This window comes from Abramis brama (genome assembly GCF_963993115.1).
Source record: "Abramis brama genome assembly, chromosome: 21".
Lineage (NCBI taxonomy): Eukaryota > Metazoa > Chordata > Actinopteri > Cypriniformes > Leuciscidae > Abramis > Abramis brama.
In genome coordinates this window covers 15,193,926-15,221,007 of record NC_139983.1, presented here as the reverse complement: position 1 = coordinate 15,221,007, position 27,082 = coordinate 15,193,926, and the positions used below count along the sequence as shown (strand labels likewise).

Below are 27,082 nucleotides of genomic sequence, written 5' to 3'. Positions count from 1 at the left end.
AAAATGAAGCATAGGTTTGCAGCTGCCTGTCAGTTTATTCTGAAATGACTTTTTCTCAGCCCTGTTAATTGTTCTCGGACAACAATTTTTTTTTTTGCCTGGCCAATCCCATTCACTTAACTAAACGAAGAAAACACATCGGCTTTAATATGTGTAATCTATCATCTAATTTAACACTCTGAATCCTTCTGTAAATTAGTTTAACATTTTGATTAAGCTGAGCTTGTGCGATCTCTCATGTCAAAGCGTCAATTATTTCCTCTAACTGGTGGAATATGGTACAGGCTTTATGAGGAATTATGGAAAGCCTAGAAGACAGCTGTCTTTAACACTTATGAATCTTGTGCACGCACATACACGGCCTTTAAGTCTCTATAATCACTAATCATTCATGACCAATAATATGTCAAACTTGATTTAGTAGAATCTTCATATTGTTTTACGACCTTTCATTGATTCCCAAGCAGAAAATATGTGATGCACGAAATGATTATGATTCAGCTGTTTCTTTTTCACACGCAGATGAATGGATGTACAGATGAATGGAGAGATATCAAGGGAATAGATGCCCTTGGTGATCAATATCCTTTATCAGTGTCACCTGCTCTTTCTCTTTGGAAGTGAACGGGCTATTTGTGTTTAATGGTGTTTCTTGGGCCATGAGTTTATTGACAGGTACGAGTCATGAATATATCCCTGTGGAGGGTAAAGGTCACTCTGTTTATATTTGTCGAGCAGAGCTAATGTGTTTTTGAGTTGTTGTCTGCTTGTAGGAGACAAAGTGTGTCCCTTTTGTCCTTTTGTGTCTTTAGTTTTAAAGTTTTAAACTCTGATGCAAATTCTCTTCCAAACACGTGCTCCCGCTGGCAACTTAACATGTGATCTTGCATGTGGTGGTAGCAAACCTCTGTACGTTAACGGTTTGATAGTCACATTCACGTAGCTAGCCATGTACAATTTTGATAGCTAACAAACTAATTTCATCAAGGTTTCACACTGTTCCTCTGCCATAAAGTAACCAACCTGAAAAAAAGAACAATTTAACATTACTGTTTACACTAATGCCGTCTATAACACCCAGCAGTGGCAATGCTGAGAATGCCGTTCGTCCTTGCATTCTGATACATTTTGGAATTAAACTATATTTGGGTATATTATAAATTGTATTATTATGCATATACGTGTTTGTGTGTGCGCGATTAATCGAGTAATCGGATAAAAAATTGTGGTAATTAAAAATAGATCCAAGTGAATAACAGCCTTTAAAATGACTTAAAATACAAATATATAATAACAAGCAATAATAATTGGTTCAAATAAAGTATCAAAGTAATCATAATGGTTTTATTGAACAACACTGTTAAAATACACCATGTAAAATAAATGATATAAACTAATATAAACATAACTTATGTACATTGCGTATTATAACATTCCTGCAGAGGGCGCCAGCGGCCTGGTGTTAGTTGTTGTTACACTAACGGCAGGCATGATCAAATCCTTGTTTAATATTGGCCAAACAACATTGAATTCAAATGTCCACTTAATCTTTAATATTTGGTTACTTCTATAAGCAACCCAAACTCAAAGCATGCCGAGAAACGCGATTCACGCATATGTATGATAACTGTGCAACTATGAAACACAAACCGCATCCGACTTTTTGCATTCCAAAATGCAGGTAATTGGAAAGCTAAACAAACAGCACATGCAGAGACTGAGCTTTGAGTGGAGCAGCATTTACTGTGAATGGAGCTGAGGTACTTTTATCTACACACATGTAAATAATTAAAGTGTTGTGCTTCTCTGTGAAAAAACAAACAGCGCATATATTTATTTAACTGAATCACAGCCTTTGTGATTTCACAAGAGCACACTATGCTATATTATGATTTTAAATGGTTTTAATATAGCGCGTAGCCTTAGAAAATGGTGTGATAATGCGGTTCATGGATTCTCATCCGTGGAACGCGCCACTTCCGGTATTTTGCCGGTTACTCGGCACGGGTAAATTGCAATCAAGTTTTTTTTTGTAATAGTGACCCCATACACAAAATAAATATATTTGAAATATATTTTCAGAGTATATTTTGGAATATATGCAAATATTTGAAATTGGCCCAATAAATATATTTCACACTTAACATCATATATTTTTGTTATATTTCAGAATATATTTCAATGTCAATATTGTCATACTCTGAAAATATATTTCAAATATATTCCTTTTGTGTATGGGACAGCCCTCATGTTCTAGCTTATAGTTAGCTTTGTGCCAGTGTTATTCTATCTTTCCAGGTCAGTTTTGTGTTTTGTACTCCTTGGTTTATGAAAGCTGATTTTTCCATAACTGTATCACAGTTTATATTGCCAGGGAAATTATGATTTGAAATGAAATTATGAAGAAAAAAAAAAAAAAAGAAAAAAAAAAAAAATATATATATATATATATATATATATATATATATATATATATATATATATCCCAAAGTAACTCATAATCATCTACAACTGCACTGCAAATGATTTGTGATATTATTCTCATCTCTGCTCTAGACTCTATGTATTGGTTTTGTGTTTGTACTCTGTTATAATTGTGGATATTAAATTAATTGAATGACACAAGCAAAAACTGCAATGTATTTGCTGTTTTCACAAATTTCTTGTATTGTTTTTTGGCTTTTTCCTTCTTTTGAAAACTTAGCATTTAATGTGTACTCCTACCTGTCCAAGTACTTCCCATTTACATGATATATGCACTTTGTTATTGTTTACTGTGATAATACAGCATTTGCATTCGAAATATAAATGCACATGGAAATCAAGTGGCTTTATTTGACCTCACTAAGTGCACTCAGTTGTTGACAATAATGCGCACAGTTACGATGGCCCGCAATTGTATATCGCATATAAATTGTGCATTTGTGTAGTGCAAAATATCTTTCCACTATCCCTAATATAACCTTTCAGTTGTATGTTATAAAACAGTAATTCTACTAACAGGCGATGTGTCTCACTCTCCCTCTTGGTGTAAAATTTGAAACATGTAAAATGCAAATGAAGGGGGTTGGAAAATAAATATTAAATTTGGGCTGTGGCACTAAATGCCTGTCTTATCTGGTTCAAGTGGAAAATGATGGGCCAAGCCCCACTGCCCTCCACCGGCATGTCTCCACGGCAACACTGAGGCAGCTGAAAAATGGCACCCAGACATAGATGCCCCTTCATTAAATATCAGCACAGCAGCTGACAGCAGAGATAATGGCCAATAACACTGTATTATGTTCAAAGTAAATGAAATGCTCGTGGGACTGGCTGTCATGCCTCGGGTAAGAATACATACTGACCCGAAGAACAGGCGTATTTGAGCACTCCTATGAATAATGCTGCCTTTCTGCATAACTCATAATCCACTGCTCACAAATAGAGAGTTAGTGTTCGATTTATGGCTATATGCTTTAAAAATGCAGTGCTATATCATGGATATTTTTGGATCAGACTGTTAATGCACATTTTTTACTATTAATTTTAGTTTGAATTATGTAGGTTTTTTTAATTGATTTAAAAGGCAGACGTCATGAGGTAGGCTATTCAGTGTAATGGAAATGGCAGCCATCATTTTCCTCCTTTTTGTTTCATTGTGATCCGTTTTTTCTGCTTTGTGGCGTTAAATTCACAGACATCTGGGATTTTCATTGGTTGCGTGGACTAACAAACGAGTTCTCTTGTGTGTGCCGACATTTCTGATGATTATCTGTCGTCTTTTCCATTGGAACAATCTCTCCTCTTTGGCTTGTCGATCTGTGGTGTATTTTAGCTTAACCTCACCCCCTGTTTTTCCCCTGAGATGACAGTGTCTTTTTCCTTTGATACCGTGCTTGCTCTAGTTTTTCTGTGCTTTTCTTTTACCTTTTTTAGGATTAGGATTTTGTTGTAATGGCACTATGTGCCATTACACCAAATTACAGCAACAGGAACGGAGCCTTTCAGAGGGAAATGTCACTATAGCTCTGCATTGTAGATACAGTGAAAAATGTGACATTTTCAGCGAATGTAGATCCTACAGAAAAACTCTTGTGAAAGAATCTGTGTTTCCTCCAGTATATAATGAATCCTTGTGATTTAATAAATGTGTGTAATTCATCATTAGTGGCATCATTACTCCTAAAGCCAACAACATCTCCAATGATCCATTAAATGCAGCTTCAGTGCTGTATTTTCAGTTTTTTTTTCCATAGGACATTTTTGATGTCCTTGAAAACAATGACAATTATGTAAGTCTGTGGATGAAAACTATGCCGAGGTTAATATTGGAACATAACATTAAAGTGCACTAATAAAAAAAGGTCTGCTGTTACGACAACATATACTATCTCTCAGTATCATGCTATTAATACATATACATTTTAAAATTAATAATTAAATTGTATATACTGTATACACTACTTTTATTCAACAAGGACAGCTGCATCAAATTGATCAAAAGTGACAGTAAAGACATTTATAATGCTACAAAATATTTGTATTTCATATAAATGATGTTCTTTTCTATTCATCGAAGAAGCCTGAAAACAAATGTTATGCAGTACAACCCTTTTTAATAGAAATAAGAAATGTTTCTTGAGCAGCAAATCAGCATATTAGAATGATTTCTGAAGGATCACGTGACACTACAGACTGGAGTAATGGTTAAATTCAGCTTTTCATAAAAATTTCAGCATAATTTATCACACGAATAATTTACAATTTAAAATGTATTCATATAGAAAGCAGTTATTTTACATTGTAATATTTCACAATTTTACTGTATTGGTGAACATAAGAGACTTCTTCTAAAACATTAGAAATCTCACCCAGACTTTATACATTTTTTATATCTATATGAATATTTGTAGTTACAGCTGTTCTTTTAAATTAGTGCACTTTAAGTTCAATTCTGGATTACAGAAGTAACTTTATTTCAGGAAACGATGAACCCTTAATGGCTTCACATCAACTATAAAACATGGTTATTTTTTTCTGATGTGATGACAATACAAATTGTTGCTTGAAAAACATGATCAATGAATACCTTTACTGCTGTTGGACTGGTAGAGCTTTAATAGTTTTATCGTCTTCTTCTTCCTCTTCCTCTTCCTCTTCCTCTTCTTCTTCTTCTTCTTCAGATGGTCCCTCAATCCTAGAGCGTCATACCTGTAATTGAAAATATGAGAAAAAATTAATGAAATACATTTAATGCCAGAGATCAAAAAGAGCTGGCAAATTTAAATTAGCTGGGTATGAAATTGCTTTCCCTGGATTGTGAAAGCAAATGCTTAAACAGTATCCCGAAGCTTTTCAAAAGCGGAATAACAATTTCAATGGAATGGGGAGCAGAAATGCTTGTCATTTCAAGAGCTGATCTGCATGTAGTTTCACTTTTGCTGCACTAAAACGAGATAGTAGAGGAGATAATACTCTCATCGCTGACAGATGGGCTGATAGAACATGGCCTTTAACAGACTAGATTGTATACTGTTATCTTTTCATTTCTCATCTCTTATTCTCTGGAGGAAAGGCTTTGCTGGTTTGGGAAAGTTAGTTTAATCTGCCACTCTTGTGTTTGAAAAGATCTCATGCCACCAGATTTGAAAGGAACCGCTCAAGCCAGAGCTGCGGATAACAGCTTCATGATGAATTTCATGCTGATTGTGTGTTTTAATGCATTATACTGGATATGTGTATATAAACGGGTGAAAGAAGGTTACCCAAAAATCAAAAAGATTTTCATCAATTGTTCACCCTCATGTTGTTCCAAACCCATAAGAGCTTTGTTAATCTTTGATGAACAAATTAAGATATTTTAAATGAAATCTGACAGATTTCTGTCCCTCCATTGACAGTCCATGCAACTACCACTTTGACACTTCGAGAGGTTAATAAAGAGATCGTTAAACTAATCCATATGAATCGAGCTGTTTAGTCTAACTTTTCGGAAGAGACTCGATAGCTTTATATAATGAACAGATTCAATTTAGGCTTTTGTTCACATATAAGTTACATTGATCAGCAAGCATAAACAGAAGCTCAACCATACAAACCTCATTGGTTTTTGCAGAAGCTCAAACGAGTTACATAACACACGAGAGTGAACCTCATTGGTTCTTGCGTAAGCTAAAAACCTGCTGCGTATAACACACGAGAATGAAACTCATTGGTTCTTGCAGAATCTCAAACATGCTGCATTACACATGAATGTTGATGAATGTTTATGTGAATAAAAGCCTAAATTCAATCTGTTCATTATATAAAGAGATTGTGTCTCTTCAGAAAATTTGTACTAAACCGCTCAATTCATATGGATTAAATCTCTTTATGAACTTTTTGAAGTGTCAAAGTGGTAGTTCCGTGGACTGTCAATGGAGGGACAGAAATCTCTCAGATTTCATTAAAATATCTTAATTTGTGTTCTGAAGATGATCAAAAAGGCCAAAAGAGTTTGGAACGACATGATGGTGAATACATTATGGTAGAATTTTCATTTTGGGTGAACTACACTCTTAAGAAAAATGGTTCTAAACAGTACCAAATTATTGGTTCTTCGAATTGGTTCATCGGCTTGTAACAACAGCTGAACCCTTTTTGGTGCTAAGTAGAACCCTTTTTATATTAAGGTTCCATAAAGAACCATGCTTTGAAAGTGATATATAGGACCTTAATGGTGTTATAAATAACCTTTTCAACAATGTTTGTTTTCATGAATCTTCATATTGTTAATATTATTTTAATATATTATTTATTAATATTGTTTTTTAGTCCTTTATCTGCCTGGTCTTATTATATCTTGTTGCCTCTATTTGGATTTTACATTTAAAAAAAAAAAAAACAGCATGTTGTGTCAATTAGGTAATTTTATTTTTTATTGACATGGCAGATTGTAGCAAAACGACAGTGCTCTACTAACAGTTGTTAGCTGAATACATTAATAAATGACAATTGACTCTGAACACGATATAGATGTAATGAAGACCAAGTTCCAGTGAAATATCTTCACAATCCCCTATGATGTCCTTCATTATGTGTGTATTCTGAGTGGCAGTTTCTCTCTGCAGATGATGAGGTTATGGTACGGGACAGCATCTGAAATACACAATTGAGTTTAGAGTTACATTGTGTCTCTTCCTCCATTTGATTATGTAAAATCAATTATTTCCATGAAGGCAAGAATTAGCAAAAGTATGAGCCCTTTATGTTAAAAGGAAAAAGTGATATAAAGTTATGGGATAGCTTTAATGTTTTTTGAGTCTGGGTATGTTTAGGCATAAAGTCATAATTGAAAAAAAACAATATGGATCATAAATTCCATATCTCTGTTACTTACATTGTGGAGAAGAGAAGATGAGTATCCTAAACTGAACAGAGCTGCTCACACTTGCATGTTCGTTAAACTAAAATATAAAAAGACATGATTGTTAGGAAATGATTATTAAAAAATTTTAAGTTATATTTTATTGACATTTTAAGAAAGAAATGATTTACCTGTTGAGAGTATGTTGACAGTCTGAGCTCCAGAAAATCAGTAATGAGGTGGCTTTGCATATTCTTTATCATAAATCAACAAAGGGTGCTTCAGGACGATACGGTTCTAAATAGAACTGTTACTACATGTAAAGAACTTTTAAAGAACCATCTTTTTTTAGAGTGTAGTCTTTCATGTATCTTTCATAAGACTTGTGAGCATAATGTCTTTCAGAACTTATGATTGCATGTGTGCTTGCTCTGAGAAAGACCAACAGATGGTCCGATCTGGAATTCCTGCCTTCTTGCACCTGATCCGAGTCCAGAACTCCCTGCTGATTTCACTCCCACTCCTGTCCTAGCTAGGCTCGTCACACTCCCACAATAAGGCACCATCACACACACTTACTCCATATAATAATAACATTGCTTCATTCTTTCAATCACTTTTGACATGACCAGCTGTACATCTGCTCTGGTCTTTACAATCACTGGTGAGCTTTGTGGCCTGGTGACAAGTCCTGTTTTACATCTACTTTAACATGACACATTCGTCTGAAGGGTCAAGGCAAGCAAAACATTTTTTTATATTGTGCAGTGTTTTTGTTCGGATTTTCTTTTTCTGTTGTAATCACTGTAAGCAATGACAAATATTATCACGTTGTATCACTCTGCATCTAAAGGTTAATTCTTCTACACAGTGGGTGTGACAGGCAGACTGGCACCCAGACACCAGTGGGGAGGCAGACAGACCAAGAGAGAGATGGAGAAAAAGAGAGAGAAAGCTAATAGTAGCAGCTAAAAGCTGCAAAAGGGAGGAGCGAGCCATTGAAGCTGAACATGGACTGCGGCAGGTCTCTCCTATCCAGAATGTTCTCTCACACACTTAGATCAGCAAACTGCACTTTTTAGGAAAAAAGTATACGAAATAGGGCCTGAAACTCTTATTTCAGGCCCTCTGAACCTCTTACAGTACATATATTTTTTTTCTTTCTTAGCAAATGTTCAGTGAAATGAGATAGTTATCACTCAGATGGAAATTGGTAGTTTGGGACCAAATGTAAGTTTTTAGTTATTAATAGAAGCTTGTTTCCCATGTAATATATAAATATTTTTTCATAATCACTAAAGTAGCAGGATATATTGGTTTAGAAAACAATGCAACATATTGGACACAACTAAATATCAATTGAAAAAACTGTCCAGCTCTCTTGGTATATTCAGACAGCATCTAGTTTTGTTTCCTCTTTTTGTTATATTTAAGCACATATTCAGACACACTTAATCCTGCAAGAAAGAGGAATGTTAGTTATGAATGCTAAAAAAAAGTCCTTCACAATTTTTCTTTTTTTCACTGCAATTAAATTAATATCAATTTAACTGATTGTCAAATTATGCCATGACATCGTTTGATTAGTTATAATTCAGTCCAGAACTATTTGATTAGTTTAAATCTAGCTGGTAGGTATTAATTTAATATTGTATATATATCATCAATATAGATTCTTAAATAAATACTTTTATTCAGCAAGGATGCATGACAGAACAGACATTATAATGTTACAAAAAAATCGATTTAAAATAAATGCTGTTTCTTTGTTTCTACAAAAAATAAGCAGCACAAATAAAACTGAAAGCTGGATTAATAGGTGCTTAAAATAATAATGATGAATAATCTGAACAATCTATAAATATATGAAATATGAGTGATATATAAACTTGATCAAAGGGAGTGGACAGTATAAGTGTAATGTGAAGGAAGTGGGTGGGTTTGGTGCGAGTTGACAATCGGAGGTTGTAATATAGGGTTGCAAGAGGCTGGTGAGTCAGCAGCTGTCTGTGACGGTAGTTTGGCCTGGACACCAGGGTCTCTCTAGGCCAGGCCGGGGGAGATGGGCCCAGTTTCTCCTTCCTTCTTTATTGATTTCCTCCATCACCGCTGCATGACGGATGCTCGGGCTGCACTGTCTGGAAGCTCCCTCTGGATCTGCAGGGATAGATTAGCCTTAACACTGCCCTTAGTTGACAGATGAAGAGAGAGAGGGAGAGAGAGAAATAGATTTAGGGAGATTGATTAGCTCTAATTATGTACTCTATTGCAATGTTTTCATGTTTTGATGACTTTAAAGGCTTAATGCTAGAGCGAGCATCTTTCTTTCTTATAGTGTTTTAAAAGCAAAACAGTTAACCAAAAATCAGCTCATTCTATAGACCAGACAATGCAAAAATGTATCACATTTTCTTCAGATTTGAATATATTTTTTTAATTGTTTTCAGTTTTTTTTTGTGTTAATTTTCATTTCAAATCATGTAATCCACTGAAAAAATAGGTGTAGAAACAATTTATCTCCAAAATTGCTTGTAAATTTCACAGTTAATTGCAAAGAATTAGCAAGTAACACATTGAATTAAACATGGATTTTGAATTTGAAAGTCTGATTTTTTTTATTATTATTTTTTTATTGTAAAACACTGAAATAATTAGTTTATTTACTTAAACTTAAAAAAAAAAAAAATTACAATGTGGGCAAAAATGTAGGTGTGGCAATCCTTTTTTGCTTAAGCAATTTATGACCTTTAAATACCAACATATTTAATATAAAATTTTCATCAAATCTTCATCAAAATGTTTCTCATTTTCTCCTGATGCAAACAAGGCAAAATAACTTCTCACAAACTAATCAAATCCTGATGCACAAATCTTGTTGTACTTTATTCCAAACTGTATATTCAGTTTCTTGAAAATGTCACATTTCGAAATGTATTAAATGTATTGCAACGACATGAGTAAATGATGATAGAATTTTCATCTATGGTTGAACTATCCCTTTAGATATAATTATATATAATATATATTATTATATAATTAACAATGTTAATATTGCTGGAGTTTTGGTTCAACCTTCCACCACTGTCAAAAACCTTGGTATAATCTTTGATTCCTCTCTTTCCTTCCTTCCACACATCTCCTCGCTCTCTAAGTCTGCCTTCTTTCACCTTCGTAATATCGCAGGCTTACATCCATTTCTGAATATCAATTAGCTACCCGTTCGCTTTCATATTCAATTCAAGATACTCCTTATCACATTCAAAGCACTCCATGGTCTTGCCCCCAACTATATTTCTGATCTCATCCATACCTAGTTCCCAGTTCGCACACTTAGATCTTCCGATACCGGTCTGTTGACGATCCGTAGGCACATACTATCATCGTTTGGTGGAAGGGCTTTTTGAACCGCTGCCCCAACTCTTTGGAATTCTATTCCCCAACACATCCGCGACCTTTCATCATTGCACGATTTCAAAACCCACCTTAAAACATAACTTTTTGCTACTTGTTTCCCTGACTCCTGACTGATCTGATTTTTATGTATATGTACCTCTATCTATTATGTCATCCATCTCAGTTTATTTGTATCATTTCTATGTCATGTTTATTTGTACTATATTATAAAGCGACCTTGAGTTTTCTGAAAGGCACTATATAAAATAAACGTATTATTATTATTAATACCAGTAATCTTGATACATTTGTTATAATTTCCATCCGTGTCTTTCATGGGATACTGTATTTCTGTGGAGGGCACTATGTGGCAAACGGCAGTTTTGTTCTTAGGAGTTGAGAGGCCAATTGGTCAGAAAGTTGCCTGCATCCTCTCACATGTGATTGACAGGTTGAGAGCTCTTACCCTGTAATGGCCTCCTCCCCAAAGCATGCTGGATTTAATGGCTTCTCTAACGACAGTACTTTTCTCCACTCCTGGGCCTCTGACACCTTTACGCATGAGAACGTCTCTGACCGTACCACCACCATCCGTCTCTGTGTAGTGAAGAGAAAAAGCGTTAGCGGACCATTGCAATTATGATTCGATAACAATCTCTGTCCCTGGTGCTGATTTGACTAATAATGATGTTTTCATTAAGGTTTCATAATTCAGCAGGTTTACTATCTCGCACACAGCCCATAACCTCCTTTCTGTCGCATTCTCCATTATAGAGGAGATTAAGTACCTTTGCCCCTCATGGGGATTTTCATTAAAAATCTATACAGATAAGGTTTTGTTTTGAAAGGAGTGCTGTGGCGAGACAGAATGTGCTTCTGTGGGAGAATGTGCTTCTGTACCCGGGTTTTTGTTCACAGTATTCTGTATTATAGTTCTAGATTATAGGATGGAAACATTATAGAGGAGACAGTCTAAAAACAAATACAAAGGAATGAATAAATGGCATTCAGTATATTTTAATCTCAGTTGGGTTTTTCTGCAAGGCTAGTATTGATTCCCAGTATGTTACATGGCCAACAATATGTCTTCTTATTATCCTTAGAATTTAATCATGATCCTCACAGTGTAAACTTTTCCTTACTAACATATTGGAAACTGTATTCTCTTGTGGAAGCAAATCACTTTATTCTGTTTGCCAAATATCTGGCAATGAGATTTTTCTCATTCTGTCACTTCTGGTCGTTCTTTATATGTATATTAGGGCTTGGAATTAAATAGTCTTTTTTACATACTGGTTCACATGTACAAAATAATTAATGCCAATAATGTAGCCACTAGTTATAAGATTTATCATATTTTATGATAAACAAAAAACAGTAATCTGGCTAATGCCCTTTAAATGTAAGTTTAAATGACTATAGTCTGCATTTCAACATTGTAAATACCGGTAAGAAGAAATGTTTCTTGAGCACCAAATCAGAATTTTAGAATGATTTCTGAAGGATCATGTGACACTGAAGACTGGAGTAATGGCTGCTAAAAAAATTGCTTTCCCATCGCATGAATATATGACATTTTAAAATATATTAAAATAGAAAACAATTATTTAAATTGAAACAATATTTCACAATATTACAGGCTTTACTGGAATGCCTTTTTTAATGAATGCAGCCTTGGTGAGCATAAGATAAAAAAAGTTTAGCACTACTTTCAGTTACTTTATATATAGAAACATTAATATTAAATTGATTCACAGCCCTAATGTCCATGTTTTTCCTCTTTCTTTTCCCCTTACTGACCCTCATGTATCCTTCACATCTTCCGTTCCACTCACTGTACTATTCCACATCATATCAGCAACTCTTATTAAGTATTCAGATCTTAAGGTGATTGTACGGGGGAACATCTGGCAGTAATGTGGAGCGGTGTCTTTAGTAAAAACAACACTCTGTTTAATTAATAATTGATCAGTACTCTCTCTCCTGGCACTTTAATGGCATGGCAGGACCTCAGGGATGCGGTTACCGCTTGAGTCAGTCAGGAGGAGGCAGATAAGGTGTCGAGGAGCTAAATGAGGGCCCGCTCTCTCAGAATCACGCTGCTAACGGTAGCCATGCTCTGGGGAGTAATAATGCATCTGCTGAGGTGTTGGCACCAGGCTTCTATGCCAGCATGTAGCGCACAATAACACCCATGTGCTTCTAGGAAAACACTGAGCCCTGTTCAGCAGACTGGAACCTTTTGCTTTCTGTTTCGAGCAGGTGATCTAAGTTGCTTACTTACGATGTTGAGATTTAGCAGTTAAGTGCAGGTGTTTGCAGTAAGACACATCAATGCAGGTGAAATATTCACTTTATTTGATATATATCTTAAACAGAGCTGCAGTAAGATCCATGCACTTGAATCATGATTTGAAAATGATACCACCTAATATATATATATATATATATGTGTGTGTGTGTGTGTGTGTGTGTATTATATGTATGTTTAAAATATAACATGCATATTTTAATTGTGTATTTTAATTCATAATATCATGTATGCATACACACATTGATATACTTAAATTAAATAAGCATAAATTATAGATTATATATCAAATTTTGAATAACATTTTATTTTTACATAATTAATACATTATATAGCCTATTATTTTTATTAATATAATTCATTATGATAAAAAAAAAAATGCTATTAAAACAGTTATTTATATTACATCTGTATAACATTTATATATTGTGTATATTTGTATCTGTTCTAGAGAAACTCCTTGAGCCTGTTTGGCACGGTCCAGTAATCTCCACAGGCTAAATATTAAGCTCTTTTTGTTACAGCCTAGCCAAATATTCATGGACTTGAGAATCTCTTCAGCAGTGTGCGATTTGCTCAATGAGTATCCAAGTACGTCTAACTGACAGTTTTTGACATATGGATGAGGCACCACCCTCTCCTGCTGGACAAAACTCTTTCCCACTATCCATTCAGTCATCTTCCATTAATCTGTTTCTTTCAGCTGTGATGAGCGATATAATTTGAATCATCTCTCTGACTGCACAGAAGGGCTGTTTTTTGGTGTTCACCAGCTGCATCAGGGTCCCATGTGCTTTTAATATGTTCCACTGTCAGTCAGTTTGCCCCATTCTTAACCATGAGCTTATTAAAATGTGAAGTGTATCACAGCTGGGCACCAGCACCAGCCATGATGAGAAAAACCTGCTCAGCAACCCTGCAGTCCGCTCATGCTCCCTTAGGTCCAGTCCAAAACAGGTCAAGATGTCTTTACTCGGTCAGTTAAAACACATACATCCACTAATGCTGATCGCTGAGGTGGAGCATAGACTTGGATGTGTGAGTGTTTTGTCAACATTTATCCAGAGAATATATCGACTCCACGGCGGCCCAAGTGAAGCACTGATAAATCAATGATGCCATTAGTGCTGAGGTCCTTTTCTGGCTGCCTGATGTAAATGATGTCCAGTGTTGGTTTGGGGGAACTTTCCATTAGATATGTGTGTTTTTGCCTGCTCTAAGCCACACCACCATAGCTTGGTGATTAATGGACTGGGGACCACAGGGACTAGGAGTGAATTTATTTCCATAAATGTGGATGCAGTAGATTATCTGATCTGAATTCCAATGGCCAATGTGAACTTAGCATGCAATCACTAAAACTTAATTTAAAGTCAATTTGATATCAGAATTCCTCTTTTACTTTTTCAACACGCAATTCAGAACATATTAAAGAAGTTTGTACCCATAATCTTTCATCTTCCACCTCTGAAATGACTGTTTAGCTGATGTCACTTTTTTTCAGCTCTTCCCCTTTAACCACCTGCAATATAGAGACCATTTTTCTCTATCCTATCAAATCATAAATAAATTCAAGTCGCGCCCTATATTTTTTCTTGTTGAATAAAACTTTGAAATTTCACCTTACTGCAGTAAAATGGCTAACCTCCCATAATGTTGACTTTAAAGAATGTTATTAGGAAACCCTATGTTTAATGTTGCATTTCATAGTATTTTTAAAATAGGGGTGTGCAATATGCACTTTATGATAATATTGTGATTTAATAGTCTGTGTGTAAAAGTCTAAATGCCACTTCAGATGCAGCTTCTGTTTAATCTAAGGAGGATCTTATCGATCAGGGATATTGTCATAGTTTGAGCAGTTGATCTTGATGGATTGGAGGACACTACAGCTTTCGTAATTATGATTCAGATGTGCTACACAAACACTGAACATTAGTGCATATATACATCAACGAGAGAAATAATGTCACTGAAGATCTCATCAGATTTATGGCTTTAAATGCACAGTGTCTTTGTGTTTTCTGCTGCCCACAGTGCCTTATTTTGCTATGCATCATCTTGTTTAATTTTGTTTCATCTGGCCTGAACTTAATTGCTCTTCTTCAGAAAACTTCCATAGCTCATATCTTTGGGTTTGTTTTGTTTCAAGAAGCTCTGACACCATTTATTTCCTCTCTTGTAGCGCGAGAAGAGAACGTGGCCACTTTCCGAGGTTCCGAGTACTTCTGCTACGATTTGTCTCAGAACCCCATCCAGAGTAGCAGTGACGAGATCACGTTGTCCTTCAAGACCTGGCAAAGAAATGGCCTTATCCTCCACACCGGCAAGTCAGCAGACTACGTCAACCTGGCCCTAAAAGATGGAGCTGTATCGCTGGTCATCAACTTAGGTTCGGGAGCTTTCGAGGCCATTGTCGAGCCTGTCAATGGCAAATTCAACGACAATGCCTGGCATGACGTGAAAGTCACACGCAACCTCAGACAGGTAATGCTAAAACCTCAGACAGTTTATGTTAAAATCCAATTCAGAGTTAAATGCTACTGTATATGTTTGAGTTAGCACTTTTGGTTACTTTAATTTCTTCGAGATGCTAATGCAACTATTTATTCTCTGAGTTCTTCTACCTTGCCTCGTGTTTTGCTTCCTCAGGCAGTTACCTCTGTCTGAAGCTATCAGTGGTGTGATGGCTTTAAGAGGCTGTCTCTCTCACCCCTCTAGATATTCACCTCACTTCTTCAAATAGTCTGTCTTATCAGGGCAGCGGGGAGAGGCTCCAACCAACCTCAACCGTTCCATTTACCCTCAGCCAATCTTTGTGAACTGTTAAATCACTCCGGCACTGCATTTTAAAATATGTAAATATTTAGGGTGGTTTTGCCCCTCAGGAGTGAAAAGATGTCGCTTTTTGCGTGGGCATGTGGAGGTGTGAGTGCCCACAAGCACAAGCTATTTCAGCTCTGATCCACAAGGACTGTGACATTTTTTTTTTTTTTTTGCTTTGCTTTGTTTAATAGCTGTTTTACTATCACGCCAAGAACATGCATTAGAATTACCTTATACAATTGCCTGCGGAAAGTCAAAAACCATATGAATCACAACAAAAAGCCAGCTAGATAGAGGTCACTTTTCATGGTTATAGCAGAAAACAACACGTTATGAAACATTACATAAGAAAAAGCCTAAAAATTTGAGCTACAGTAGATTTGTTTTGACAAAGAAAAATTCGGAAGATTATTGCTGAAAAATACTGTATTCTGAATGGCTTCTTAAGTATCTGTTTCAGTGAGTATGTGCATTAAGATTAAGTAAGTGCAATTAAAAAAAAAAAGTGATATGCCACAGACTCTGGAGAATCCGTTATATTTCTTTTTCTTTTCCACCTATTCTTACTCTCACTCATATACTTTATTTGTCTATGGATAACATTTGTTCAGAACCCAGACTAACCACTCATGAACCATTGACTAGATTCTTTAATTTACTAACCAGAACCTACACTAATGTGCAACTCATCATGACTTCATTCGAGTTTCATTTTATTAACAACCCTTTTTTACATTGTATAATTTCCTTTCTTCCCCTTTTCTCAAAGCATTCAGGTATTGGACACGCTATGGTAAACAAACTACATTGTCTGGTAGATATCATTCTCATTGTCCTTTTTTTGGGTTTACCGTGTGTTTCCTTGGCCCTCTTTCTCTTTTTTGGGGTTTCATGGCATAATAAATAAAATAAAAAACAGACTGGGGTTTGTATTTCGGGGATTTCCTTCTTTTTTATTTCAAATGTCCTCATCCCATTTTTCACCACAGCTTTACCGTCATTTTCCATCTTTCTTTCTTTGAACTACCTCTACGACCCTTTTTTTTTTTTTTGACGCTTTTTTTTTCTAAAGCGCTTTTTTTTTATTTTATCAAATACTATAAGAAAACTGGCAGAAGCTTTCCTAAACAAAAAAGTGATGAAAACAACAGCATAAAAACAAAATAATAAAAAGCTACTTCAGCACTGGAGCTCTGACAGTTGATTCCAGTTGTTTGCGCATGCCGCGCCGACCCGTTCATGCTGGATCAGTCCTTGTGTTACTAACACCACAACTCTTGTCTGAGCAACCCACCATCTGCCCAGTGTCCTGTCCTGTCTGTATTGTGTTGAAGGTCATGACTTCCTGCGTCCTCCCTCATTACCCCTCATTGCTTTTGCTTTGGTCTCATATGTGCTGCTTCCCTTTGCATGTCGTCTCGGCTTGAAAAAGATGCACGCTTTAATGTTTGCAGTGGTTGTATACCTCACTATTCACATTTTATTAGTAAAAGACCATCTGACCTCTGTGTTGCATGCTCATTTGTGGTAGTATTAGCTCATTTTGGAAGCATGCATATATGTAAGTGTCAACTAACCCAGTGTGCACAGAATTTGAACCTAAAAACAAGCACAAGCAATTTGTCTGTAGTCTGGTTCCTAAAACCAGAAAACCATTTCTAACACCATCAAAGATAAAGAAAATATGCCGGCAAAATATTTTCTTTACCTGTCCTTTGTATGTCTACAAATACTAGGCAAGAACGGCCTACTCAAATCTTGACGTGCAGGTGTTTGGTGCACAATCAAAGACAAACAGCAACCAGCAAGACCGAAGCTAACCTATTCCTTGGTAGAATGGCCGTCACAGCCATGATGTTCATGAATGGAATTTTTTCCTCCCCTTTTGTCATTCCTTTCAATCAGGTGACGATATCTGTGGATGGCATCTTGACCACAACAGGCTATACGCAGGAGGACTACACCATGCTGGGATCGGACGATTTCTTCTACGTTGGAGGAAGTCCAAGCACAGCGGACTTACCTGGGTCGCCTGTCAGCAACAATTTTATGGGTTGCCTGAAAGAGGTAGGTGGTCTGGACAAACCCCTTTCCGCTCTTTCATCTACATGCATCATATCACCAGTTCCTTGTCTGGGCTGAGAGGGAACATGTTTGAATAGACCATCCGCGCAGAATAATAGATTCAGTACAGCTTAGCTTGTGAAAAGGATTGAGCAGACATCATAACCCGTGGTGTGTTTCTCTAATGAAATTCACTGGAGTTATACGTTTCTTGCCCCAACGCGAAATTGTTTCAGGCATATTTAATTTGACTTTTCAATTGTGGTGAATCATTTGATTAAAGTTCTAGAGGCCAGAGAAGAAGCTAAGGTGATTGGATGAGATGAGACTTTGCATAATGATATGTATCATGCTGAAAAAGTGAACCCCAAAGAGATTCTAGTGAACAATTGGGCATGAAGACATCTGTCAATGCAAAATTAAAATGTTCCCACAAGCTGACTCTATAAGGCGAATCTCACAGAAAGTTATATTTTGCTTAAAGATAATGAATCCTGTTTGTAGGACCATTGGGTTTTAAATTATAAAAGATATGTACAGTGAGGAAAATAAGTATTTGAACACCCTGCTATTTTGCAAGTACTCCCACTTAGAAATCATGGAGGGGTCTGAAATTGTCATCGTAGGTGCATGTCCACTGTGAGAGACATAATTTAAAAAAAAAAATCCAGAAATCACAATGTATGATTTTTTAACTATTTATTTGTATGATACAGCTGCAAATAAGTATTTGAACACCTGAGAAAATCAATGTTAATATTTGGTACAGTAGCCTTTGTTTGCAATTACAGAGGTCAAACGTTTCCTGTAGTTTTTCACCAGGTTTGCACACACTGCAGGAGGGATTTTGGCCCACTCCTCCACACAGATCTTCTCTAGATCAGTCAGGTTTCTGGGCTGTCGCTGAGAAACACGGAGTTTGAGCTCCCTCCAAAGATTCTCTATTGGGTTTAGGTCTGGAGACTGGCTAGGCCACGCCAGAACCTTGATATGCTTCTTACAGAGCCACTCCTTGGTTATCCTGGCTGTGTGCTTCGGGTCATTGTCATGTTGGAAGACCCAGCCTCGACCCATCTTCAATGCTCTAACTGAGGGAAGGAGGTTGTTCCCCAAAATCTCGCAATACATGGCCCCGGTCATCCTCTCCTTAATACAGTGCAGTCGCCCTGTCCCATGTGCAGAAAAACACCCCCAAAGCATGATGCTACCACCCCCATGCTTCACAGTAGGGATGGTGTTCTTGGGATGGTACTCATCATTCTTCTTCCTCCAAACACGTTTAGTAGAATTATGACCAAAAAGTTATATTTTGGTCTCATCTGACCACATGACTTTCTCCCATGACTCCTCTGGATCATCCAAATGGTCATTGGCAAACTTAAGACGGGCCTTGACATGTGCTGGTTTAAGCAGGGGAACCTTCCGTGCCATGCATGATTTCAAACCATGACATCTTAGTGTATTACCAACAGTAACCTTGGAAACGGTGGTCCCAGCTCTTTTCAGGTCATTGACCAGCTCCTCCCGTGTAGTTCTGGGCTGATTTATCACCTTTCTTAGGATCATTGAGACCCCACGAGGTGAGATCTTGCATGGAGCCCCAGTCCGAGGGAGATTGACAGTCATGTTTAGCTTCTTCCATTTTCTAATGATTGCTCCAACAGTGGACCTTTTTTCACCAAGCTGCTTGGCAATTTCCCCGTAGCCCTTTCCAGCCTTGTGGAGGTGTACAATTTTGTCTCTAGTGTCTTTGGACAGCTCTTTGGTCTTGGCCATGTTAGTAGTTGGATTCTTACTGATTGTATGGGGTGGACAGGTGTCTTTATGCAGCTAACGACCTCAAACAGGTGCATCTAATTTAGGATAATAAATGGAGTGGAGGTGGACATTTTAAAGGCAGACTAACAGGTCTTTGAGGGTCAGAATTCTAGCTGATAGACAGGTGTTCAAATACTTATTTGCAGCTGTATCATACAAATAAATAGTTAAAAAATCATATATTGTGACTTCTGGATTATTTTTTTTTTGATTATGTCTCTCACAGTGGACATGCACCTACGATGACAATTTCAGACCCCTCCATGATTTCCAAGTGGGAGAACTTGCAAAATAGCAGGGTGTTCAAATACTTATTTTCCTCACTGTATACACAGTAGTCAACATTTGAAGTGGATCAAAGTTATACATGAATTTTGAACAATACCCGTTCTTGTCTTAGGACAACTTTGATGAACTTTTTTGATCCACTTCAAATGTTGACTACTGTATACATACAGTACATACATGCGTACATAACAGTAATGCAGTGTTAAACTTTTTAACTGAATTACTGATAAAAGTTTTAATTTTTGAAAGGTTAATTAATTTTGTCAATGATAACAAAGACTGTAAACCATTTTAATTGTATTATTAAACTCTAAAGTGAAGCTCTAGTGAAGCTATCACTGCCGTTTCCATCTCCTATTACAGGGCTAAAGGCCTGTAACATCGGCGTTTGCGGAAAAAACTCATTTCATTCACTCTTTACAGTGCTGAGTTTTGAAAAAACTGCTACCCTTGTCAGAGATTACAGTAATCAGTCTCATATGTGCTGTGATATAGCGAATGCTTACATAACACTGTGTCCTAACCAGACGCGATAAGATTCCAGCGACAAATAATTTGTCCACACTAGACGCGACGCGACTGCGAGATGCGTAAAAACACTTTGTGTTTGTTGTTCCAGCCGAGACGTCGCAGAAAAATCTGAACTTCCCACTCAAGAGTGGCCATAATGATAGATACCTATCATTCTCACAGTATGAGCCCAAGGATGAAAAGTTTTTTATACACTTCTCAGCTTGTTAAAACCTCACATTTGATTTGGAAACTGATAATGGTATAGTCAGCATGGATCATGTGTCGTGTGCCCGCTCAAACACATGGGGTTTGACCCAGATGACATGATCTTAAGGGTGGTGTATTGCATTTTTAGATGAGGTTGAGTGTACCTAAAATGTCCAGACTCTAATTTCTGTAGCTGTGTTTGCAATTACTATAGTTACTGTAGAATAGGAAAAAAAAGAAAAAAAACAACAACACCAAAACACACTAAAAACCTTCTTCCAAAAAGTCTAGTTTTATAATTTATATGTTTTTTTTATTTAGTTTTAATTATACAATATTATTATATTATAATATTATATATATTATATTGTGTGTTATGTTATTTTATATTCATTTCCATTTATTTTACTCATTCACTACACATTTTTGTCTACTCTGAGGGTGTTTTTGTAAACCTATGTGATATTGTCTTTTATTGGAAGTAGAGTGTAGTATTGTAGAGTGTACCACCCTGTGGTACAGGATAATTACTGCAGTCATTCTGCATTTGGCTATTTACTGTATATAGGACAGAGGTTACAAAAATGGTCTTAGCATAGAAAATCACTGGAAGATGAGCTGATTTCATCATTTTTGTAAGACCATGCCATATTTCAAAATTAAATGGATGACTAGCTTTTTTTAGCACAGATAACAACAAAGTTCTTTATCTTTCTTCAAATGAAACAGACTTTGTATAGATAGGTCATAGTCTTCCTCAGACCCAGCTTGTGTCTGACTCTCAATCTGAGCGTGAAGGACAGTAATCAGGGTATGGCGGGGTGTGTGGCTGCACGGGGGTCTGCCAGCACTAATGACTGGATACTGAGCGTCCTCCACTGCCGAGCTGGAGTCCGCTCCCTTCCCTCCCTTTGTGCTCCGCCATCACAATCAGTTTCCAGAATGTGTGCATGGTGACTGTCATTTGTCACTTTGCTGGGCCGGCTGGATGAAACTGTCCCTGCTCTCTGGACATTTGCTCCAGAGCCAGCACCGCTCTATGGATTCGAGACAGGTCTGAGAGTTCTGATAGATAGGTTGCCCCAGCCTCTCCCTTTCTCTCTCTCTTTCTCTATCCAGCAGATTTGTTTCAGTAAGCACCGCAGGACTGTTAATATTTGGCAAAAGCTTAGAGCTTGAATACTGGCCAGCCTGAAACAGCAGGAGAGGTCTCTGTCTTCTATATCAGTCAAGTAGTGTTCAAATGAAATGGATATGTATCTTAGATATTTTAAAATATGTTGGTGAAATAAAACACTGCATCACTTCAAAATGTTAAAAAATTCTGTCATCATTTACTCACCTTCATGTCATTCCAAACCTGTATGAGTTTTTCTTCTTCCGTGGAACATAAAAGAAGACATTTTGAGCAGTGTTGTTATTGTTAACTAAAACAATTATTATTATTATTATTATTATTATTATTTGGTAATTGAAATGAAGCTGATATAAAATTAAATATAAATACTGAGGGGAAAAAACTTAGAAATGTTAATTAAAATTACAAAGTTGCAACTAAAACAAACAAGTTTAATTTAAATAAGTTTGTTAAAGTTCTAAAATTACTAAAATAAAACAAATAAAAATGATTGAAAGCAATAGAAAAATATATAAAAAGAACTAATAAAATGCAAAAGCACATAACAAAATTAATACAACTGAAAGTAAAATTAAAATAAAATGAAGAATATAAAAATGCCAAATTAAAATATGAAATATTCCAAAATTCTTCAAAGACCTTGTTTTATTCTATGCAGAAGAAAGTAAAACGCACAGGTTTTACATCACAAGAGTAAATGATGAAAGAATTTTTTGTTTTTGTGTGAACTATCAGAAATGGCTAGCAACAATAAGTTGATGATAATTATTCCCATAGGTCACGTGGCTATAAGTTCTTTGTGAAAGTTGAGATTGATTCTTATGTTAGCGAGCATATTTATGTGTATAAATTAAATGTAGATTAATCCTTATTAAAGCTATTAAAGTTATTCAGTCATGAACATTGAGTGATTTTTCTTTTTTTGTTTGATTAAAATTAAAGGGTTAGTTCGCCCAAAAATGAAATAACTGTCATTAATTACTCAACCTCATGTGATTCCAGACCCGTAAGACTTTCGTTCATCTTCGGAATACAAATAAAGATATTTTTGATGAAATCCGAGAGCTTTCTGTCCCTCCCATAGGCAGCAACGTCATTGCAACTTTCAAGGCCCAGAAAGGTAGTAAAGACATTGTTAAAATAGTCTATGTGACTACAGTGGTTCAACCTTAATGTTATGAAACGACGAGAATACTTTTTGTGCGCAAAAACAAAACATAAATAACGACTTTATTCTGACGTAGAACCCAGAAGCGCTGCACTGTGCTTACTAGATCAGCAGCGTAGTAGTCTGACACAGACAAGAAGAAATTGTTAAATAAAGTCGTTATTTTTGTTTTGTTTTTGTGCCTAAATAATTCTTGTCGCTCCATAACATTAGGGTTGAACCAATGTCTTTAATACCTTTCTGGGCCTTTGGCTTTGCTGCCTATGGGAGGGACAAAAAGTTCACGGATTTCATTAAAAATATCTTAATTCGTGTTCGGAAGATGAACAAAGGTCATGTGAGTTTGGAACGACATGAGGGTGAGTACTTAATGACAGAATTTAATTTTTTTGGTGAACGTTCTCGGTTACTAACGTAACCTCGGTTCTCTCTAGAAGAGGGAACGAGTACTGCGTTTTTGTAAAACGCTACGGGAAAAACTCTTTTTTCACGAAATACTGAAGCAAAAAATTATCCTTAATATTCCATATATGTAAAGCGCGTTGCAGCAGTACACAGCTATGGCGAGACAGCTTGCTCGCTCATTGGCTGTTCTGCGGCAACTGCATAAGCCTATCGAGCGAGGCCTGAAGTGACGTCAGGCCAATGAGGGCGCTTCGCGCCCTCCTTGCCACTTCCCGCCGAGACGGGTGTGGCTAACCTCTATAAAAGGAGCTCGAAAAGGCTGATTCACTTGATTTTCATCGCCGAAGCGAACCAGAGTGAACCGTACGCACGGCAGAGAACGCAGTACTCGTTCCCTCTTCTAGAGAGAACCGAGGTTACGTTAGTAACCGAGTACGTTCTCTTACGAGAGTCCTCTCGTACTGCGTTTTTGTAAAAACGCTACGGGAACCCCTTGTAAAACGCCGTGCGTGCTGGGATAAAACACCGATCACTGGAAGCTAACCCAGGTATACAGTGCATAATCACCAGATAGACTCACAGAGAGTCTGGGAATAAGGGGGGGGGGACCTTAATTCCCTATATTGTAGCGTCCGCAGACGCAAAACATGACCTCACAGAGAGAGTCTAGAGACAAAAGGGGAATCCCTCCGTCCTTATATGGCCGCGTCCGCAGACGCGAATATGACATCACATAGACAGGGTGGGGAACCTGAACTAATGTGGGAAATGTGGGTCTTACACAATTCTGCCCATAAAACAGTCGGTAGCGCGCTGCGCATGCGATTTCAGTGTTCTAGTTAGACAGCTGATTCGACTACACCGATAGTAGCTTAGCCTGCAAGGCGGGAACCTCTAGGTTGTAAAACCTAATAAATGTAGACGGCGAGGCCCAGCCTGCCGCCATACATATGTCCTGTAAGGAAATCCCGCTAGACCAAGCCCACGAAGAGGCGACGCCTCTCGTGGAGTGCGCTCTAACACCCAACGGGCACTGGAGGCCCTTGACAGTGTAAGCCAGCGCTATGGCGTCAACTATCCATCTGGATAGGCTCTGTTTCGAAACAGCCATTCCCTTGGAACGTCCACTGAACGAGACAAAGAGCTGCTCAGTCTGTCTGAAGACAGCAGAGTGGGACACGTAAGCTCTTAAAGCCCTAATGGGGCAAAGAAAACTTGAGTCCCCTTCCTCACTTGATCCCGGCAGGGCAGACAGGGAGATAACCTGAGCCCGAAACGGCGTGTTGAGGGATTTTGGCACATAACCATGCCTAGGTTTGAGTATGACTTTAGAGTCATTAGGTCCAAACTCTAAGCACGCTGGGCTCACGGAGAGCGCGTGCAGGTCGCCTATGCGCTTCACCGAAGCGAGAGCCATCAAAAACACTGTTTTAAAAGACAAATGTTTGAGGCTAATAGATTGGATAGGCTCGAAAGGGTCACCTTTCATGGCCGCCAAAACCGTAGAAAGGTCCCACATAGGGACTGAAGGAGGTCTGGGAGGATTCAGCCTCCTAGCTCCCCTGAGGAAGCGGATTACTAAATCGTTCCTTCCTAGTGACTGACCTAGCGTTGTTCCAGAGAACGCTGCAATAGCCGCCACATAAACTTTGAGCGTGGAAGGGGATCTGCCCTTATCCAACAGCTCCTGTAGGAAGGAGAGAACCTCCGTCACCTCACAATCGAGGGGTGATAGGCCCCGAGCTGTACACCAGCCGGAGAAAACCGACCACTTTGAGGCATAAAGCCGCCTAGTCGACGGTGCTCTAGCCTGAGTGATGGTATTCATCACTCCCTCTGCGAGATCAACGGATATCCGTTGAGCGCCCACACATGAAGGGACCACAACTCCGGGTGTGGGTGCCAAATCGAGCCCCCGGCCTGCGAGAGGAGATCTTTCCTCAATGGCACTGGCCATGGAGCGATGTCTGCTAACTGCATCAGGACTGGAAACCATGCTTGGTTCTTCCAGAACGGTGCTACAAGCAGTACTGAGCATTTTGTTTCCCTGACCCGCTCTAACACCTGAGGCAGGAGGGAGACGGGGGGGAAAAGTGTATAGCGGGCAGCGCGGCCACATCCGGGACAGCGCGCTGTCGTTCTTGGAAAAGAACACGGGGCAATGAGCGTTTTCGCGGGACGCGAATAGGTCCACCTCCGCTCTGCCGAATCTCTCCCACAACAGCCGGACTGTTTGTGGGTGTAGAGACCATTCGCCCAGGGGAATGTTGTTCCTGGACAGTCTGTCTGGGCCCAAATTCTGGAGCCCAGGCACATGCACTGCTCTCAGCGAGCGCAAATTGTGCTGAGCCCATGTTAGGAGGCGTTTCGCCAGCCTGTACAGGGATCTGGATCTGAGACCGCCCTGGCGATTTATGTAGGACACCACGGCCGTGTTGTCCGAACGGACTACGACGTGTTGGTCCTTGATTTGGGGACAAAAACGCGTCAGCGCGTTGTGCACTGCCAGCATTTCCAGGCAGTTGATATGTTGGAGCTTTTCTCGTTCTGACCACAGGCCGAAGAACGGTCTGCCCTCGAGCAGCGCTCCCCATCCCGAGGTGGATGCGTCTGTCGACACCATCCTCACTCCCGAGGAAGTCCCCAGGCTTACACCTGATCGGTACCAGTCGTCCGCCATCCAAGGTATCAGGGCTGCCACACGGCTCTGATTGACCTTGAGACGTAACCGGCCGGACACCCACGCTCCGCGCGGTACTCGCGCTCTCAACCAGAACTGCAGAGGGCGCATGCGGAGCAAGCCCAGCTGAAGAACTGGCGATGCTGAGGCCATGAGACCCAGCATCCTTTGAAACTTCCTGAGCGGGGTAGTCGCGCCGCAGCGGAAGGATCTCGCCGCGCGCTGAATGTGCAGCACACGCTGTGGCGACAGCCGCGCTGTCATAGACTGTGAGTCCAGAATGGTACCCAGAAACGAAATCGCTCGACTGGGGTTCAGCGAACTCTTTGTCCAATTGACCGAGATACCAAGATTCTCGAGGTGATCGAGTAAAATGGTTCTGTGCTCCACGAGCTGTGATCGTGATTGAGCTAGGATCAGCCAGTCGTCCAAATAGTTCAGCACTCGCATGCCTCTGAGTCTGAGAGGGGCGAGCGCTGCGTCCATGCACTTCGTAAATGTACGAGGTGCCAGGGACAAGCCGAACGGCAGGACTGTATACTGGTATGTCTGACCCTCGAAGGCGAATCTCAAGTATCGCCTGTGATGTGACGCTATCTGTATTTGAAAATACGCGTCCTTCAGATCTATCGACATAAACCAGTCTCCTCGGCGAATATGCGCGAGGATTTTCCTGGTCGTGAGCATTTTGAAACTGCGTTTCACTAATGCTCTGTTCAGCCGTCTTAGATCCAGTATGGGTCTGATACCACCGTCCTTTTTGGGGACCAGAAAGTATCTGCTGTATAGCCCCCCTTCGCTTTGAGCTTGGGATACATGCTCTATCGCCCCTTTGCTCATCAGTTTTGATATTTCGGCGCGAAGTAGGTGTGCTATTTCTAAAGTCACCGTAGTTTCGACGCGCGCTGTGAAGCGGGGAGGGCGTCGACAAAACTGTAGCGAGA

At 38.5% G+C, this 27,082-nt stretch overlaps 1 protein-coding gene across 21 annotated transcripts in view; it reads left to right on the top strand.

The window, feature by feature from the left end:
• The window catches only part of nrxn3a (neurexin 3a), a 285,254-nt gene that overhangs the window by 40,213 nt on the left and 217,959 nt on the right, over positions 1-27,082 (top strand). For 20 of the 21 annotated variants that reach the window (XR_014603916.1, XR_014603917.1, XR_014603918.1 and 17 more), the window contains 2 exons: positions 15,217-15,518; positions 17,763-17,924. Coding sequence is in view for 16 of the 21 variants with exons in the window: in XM_084096195.1 (XP_083952321.1) it covers positions 15,217-15,518; positions 17,763-17,924 (464 nt within the window). In the remaining 5 variants the exon portion in view is untranslated. Of the gene's footprint in view, positions 1-15,216; positions 15,519-16,632; positions 16,651-17,762; positions 17,925-27,082 lie in introns of those variants that run through there. The other variant, XM_084096197.1, reaches the window with a different exon arrangement.